This window comes from Otolemur garnettii, unplaced genomic scaffold (assembly GCF_000181295.1).
Source record: "Otolemur garnettii isolate 467f Iridium unplaced genomic scaffold, OtoGar3 scaffold00125, whole genome shotgun sequence".
NCBI classification, from domain to species: domain Eukaryota; kingdom Metazoa; phylum Chordata; class Mammalia; order Primates; family Galagidae; genus Otolemur; species Otolemur garnettii.
This window is the reverse complement of record NW_003852520.1, coordinates 1,283,106-1,286,435: the sequence shown is the minus strand read 5'-3', so window position 1 is coordinate 1,286,435 and position 3,330 is coordinate 1,283,106. Positions and strand designations below refer to the sequence as shown.

General features: G+C 50.6%; 1 protein-coding gene across 1 annotated transcript in view; it reads left to right on the top strand.

Annotated features, from left to right (window-relative positions):
* The first annotated feature begins 1,094 nt into the window (after positions 1-1,094).
* LOC100943369 (E3 ubiquitin-protein ligase Mdm2) overlaps positions 1,095-3,330 on the top strand; it is a 24,999-nt gene continuing 22,763 nt past the window's right edge. Inside the window, exons 1-2 of the mRNA XM_023517931.1 lie at positions 1,095-1,374; positions 2,088-2,166. Of these exons, the coding sequence (XP_023373699.1) occupies positions 2,092-2,166 (75 nt within the window). The 5' untranslated portion in view covers positions 1,095-1,374; positions 2,088-2,091. The remainder of the gene's footprint in view (positions 1,375-2,087; positions 2,167-3,330) is intronic.

Genomic DNA, 3,330 nt, shown 5'->3' with positions numbered 1-3,330 from the left:
CAGGCATTGTGGTGGGCGCCTGTGGTCCCAGCTACTTGGGAGGCGGAGGCAGGAGACTCGCTTGAGCCCAGGAGTTGGAGGTTGCTGTGAGCTGTGGTGCGACGGATAGCTTGAGGCTCTGTCTCAAAAAAAAAAAAAGATTTCTGAGACTGCATCAAAACTCTTGCCACACCCATGTGAGCAAACAGAACTTTCAGAATTGAGTGTTTATCTATATTTATATATTTAATATACATATATTTATATATATATTTAACCCACACATTCCAAAAGCATGTTCTTTTGTACCACCAGCCCCCCAACTGTAACCACTAGTTATTTCTCCAACTAGAATATTTGTATACTCTAGGAGATGAACCTGTATTCTATGCTATTTTTAATCTTAAAAAACAAGTCTTAAAATAACTTATTTGTATACAACTCCAGCAGCTGGAGTAGGCTTAATATATCACACAGCTGTTAACTTTGGTTTCTTTTTGGTAGCATAGACACCCGAGGTGTAAACACAGCACAAAAACTGCGCAGGGAGGGCGGTAGCTCAGGCCTGAAATCCTAGCGCTCTGGGAGGCCCAGGCGGGCTGCTTGAGCTCAGGAGTTTAAGACCAGCCCGAGCAAGAGTGAGACCCCGTCTCTACGAAAACAGAGAAACTAGCTGGGCGCTGTAGCAGGCGCTAGTAGTCCGGCTATTTGGGAGGTTGAGGCCCGAGGGTCACTTGAGCCCAGGAGTTTGAGGGTGCTGTGAGCTAGGATGACACCACGGCACAGGGCGACAGAGTGAGACTGTCCCAAGGACAAGAAAAAACCCAAAAAGAAAAAATCTTTGCCCAACGGCTAAAGGCGGGTCTCGAGAGTGGCGCGCCACAAAGGCGGGCAACAGCTGCCTAGGCCCCCAGCCACTTGGCAAGTCGCCCGCCCGCCAGGTCCCCACCCTCCGCCTCTCGCAGAGGCAGCGGCTGACCTCCGCCCCTACGTGGCAGCGGCGGCTGCGGGGCCCAGCGCATGCGCGCGCGCGGACCGGCGCGGATCGGCCCGGGCGGCGCAGGGCGCGTTCCCTCCAGACGGCAGGGGGCGCGCGCCGGGGAGCCCGGGCGAGCTTGGCTCTGTGTGGGGCCGGCGCGGCCCTGTATGACTGGAAGGAAGATGGAGCCAGATGCCGAACTAGAGGGGCGGCCCTGACCCTACTTACCGAGGTCCTGCCGCCGGGAGCCCCCTTCCGCCCCGGACTAGTGTGTTCGGGCTTCCCTGCGGGCTGGGGCCCGAGAGTGGAATGGTCGCCGAGGCCCAGGCCGTCAGGCTTCCGCGCGCCGGGTGAAGGGAACTGGGAAGTCTCGAGGGACCCCCCCCAATAACTCCAGGCGTGAAAACCCCTGCAAGGTGAGGAGCAGGTACCGACCCAGAGGGGAGTGGGTTGGGTGTGGGATGGGATGGGACGGGACCCCTCGCTCATTCAGCTCCCGGCCTCTCCCCGCACTCGGGCAGTGTTATTCGAGGTTGGGGGGCGCGGGGGGCGGGCCGCTGGGCTCGGCGGAGGCTCCGTGGGGACCTGCCCGGCGCGGTCGGCGGGGTAGGGGAGGAGGGCGCGGTTCGTTTCGGGCCCGGGCTCCGGGCAGGTGGGGGCGGGGGTCTTCCCGGGAGCGCGGCGTCAAGGTCACGTGGGCGGGGGGCTGCGGATCGGTCAGGCGCTTCGGCTCTGGGGCGGCGATTGTAGCAGGTGCCGGTGAGATTGCGGGTCTGAGCCCAGCGCCGAGTGTGGGCGAGACTGGGCTGGTTCCGTGGGCGAGTTGACTCAGCCTTTCCGCTGGGGCTGGTCAAGTTCGGACACGTTCCGAGTCGCAGTGGAAGGAGCTAAGCCCTGACTTGCCTCCAGCCAGGCTATTTAACTGGGGCCCTTTCCCAGCTGTGCTCACTGGCTGGTAGAGACACCTGTGGGACCACGCGGCTTTGTCCATGCTCATCCAGGTAAGGGCCAGCTTGCTTATAACTTTATGTAGTTTTAATAAAGGAAGTATCTCTTTTATATATGGTTCTTTTTTTCGAGATGTTTCATTATTTCCAGTTTTTATGCTGTATTTATTTCCTACTTTTAGGCAAATGTGCAATACCAACATGTCTGTGTCTACTGATGTAACCACCTCACAGATTCCAGCTTCGGAACAGGAGACCCTGGTTGGTATTTTTGTCTCTCAGGTGTAACTTTTAAAAACAATTAATGAGGCGATCGACTAAATTTTGTGCACCCTAATTGTAGCCTGGCTCCTGAAATGGAACTGTGTGTAGGTAGCTTAAATTCTGCTATGTCAGGCATAACTGTGTGGAGTAAAAAAATGAACTGTAGGAATCAGTCCGTATTTTCTTAGCCTTTTACCACATGGGCTATAAAAATGAGTTCTATTAAATTCCTAAGCACCGATGCTGAAGTTGTGTTTGTTATGTGGTCATTATTTTTTCTATTTTGACCCATCAGTATTTTTTGAATGGTTTCTAGAAGTGAGAAAAGTAATTCATGCTTACTGTAAGGATTAGACATTACAGAAGTACGTAAAGTAGAAACTGAAAATTTCAGCCTTCTCTTTCATGTTTCTTTTTAGATTTTTTCTGTGTACACACATATATTCACATGTAGATTTAGATCTGTGTTGTTTTGCTTAGGCAAGATTAAAGTAAAGGCATATTACAGCTTGGATCCTTATTAATAAATAAAATGTGCAGAATTTTGATGGCTGCATAGTGTTCCAGAACAAGTGTACCATTTTAAGTTATTTGTACTTTTACTGATAGAGTATTAAAAATTGCCAGCTTGGTGCCTGTAACTCAGCAGCTAGGGCGCCAACCATGTATACCGGACCTGGCAGGTTCCAATCCAGCCTTGGCCTGCCAAACAGCAATGACAACTACAACAAAAAAATAGCTGACCGTTGTGGCAGGTGCCTATAGTCTCAGCTACTTGGGAGGCTGAGGCAAGAGATTGACTTAAGCCCAAGAGTTTGAGGTTGCTGTGAGCTGCACTCTTACCCAGGGCGACAGCTTGAAACTCAAAAAAAAAAAAGAAAATATTGCCTACTGTTTTTGAGTAGTACAGCTAATACTCCTTTGTTTACGTATATGCATCTGAACACGTGTGTTAAGTGACTATTTCTGTAAGAAAGCTTTTATAGAAATAGAACTCATGCTCCTAAATTATACCTATATTTGATTGCTACTGGTAACACGCTCACCAGAACATTTCAACAGGTTTCACTCCTACCACTACTGAGTATTACCAACTTTTAATTACTATATTTTTGCCTTTTTGGGGAGTAAAGGTACTGTGCCATTGTTTTATATTTTCTT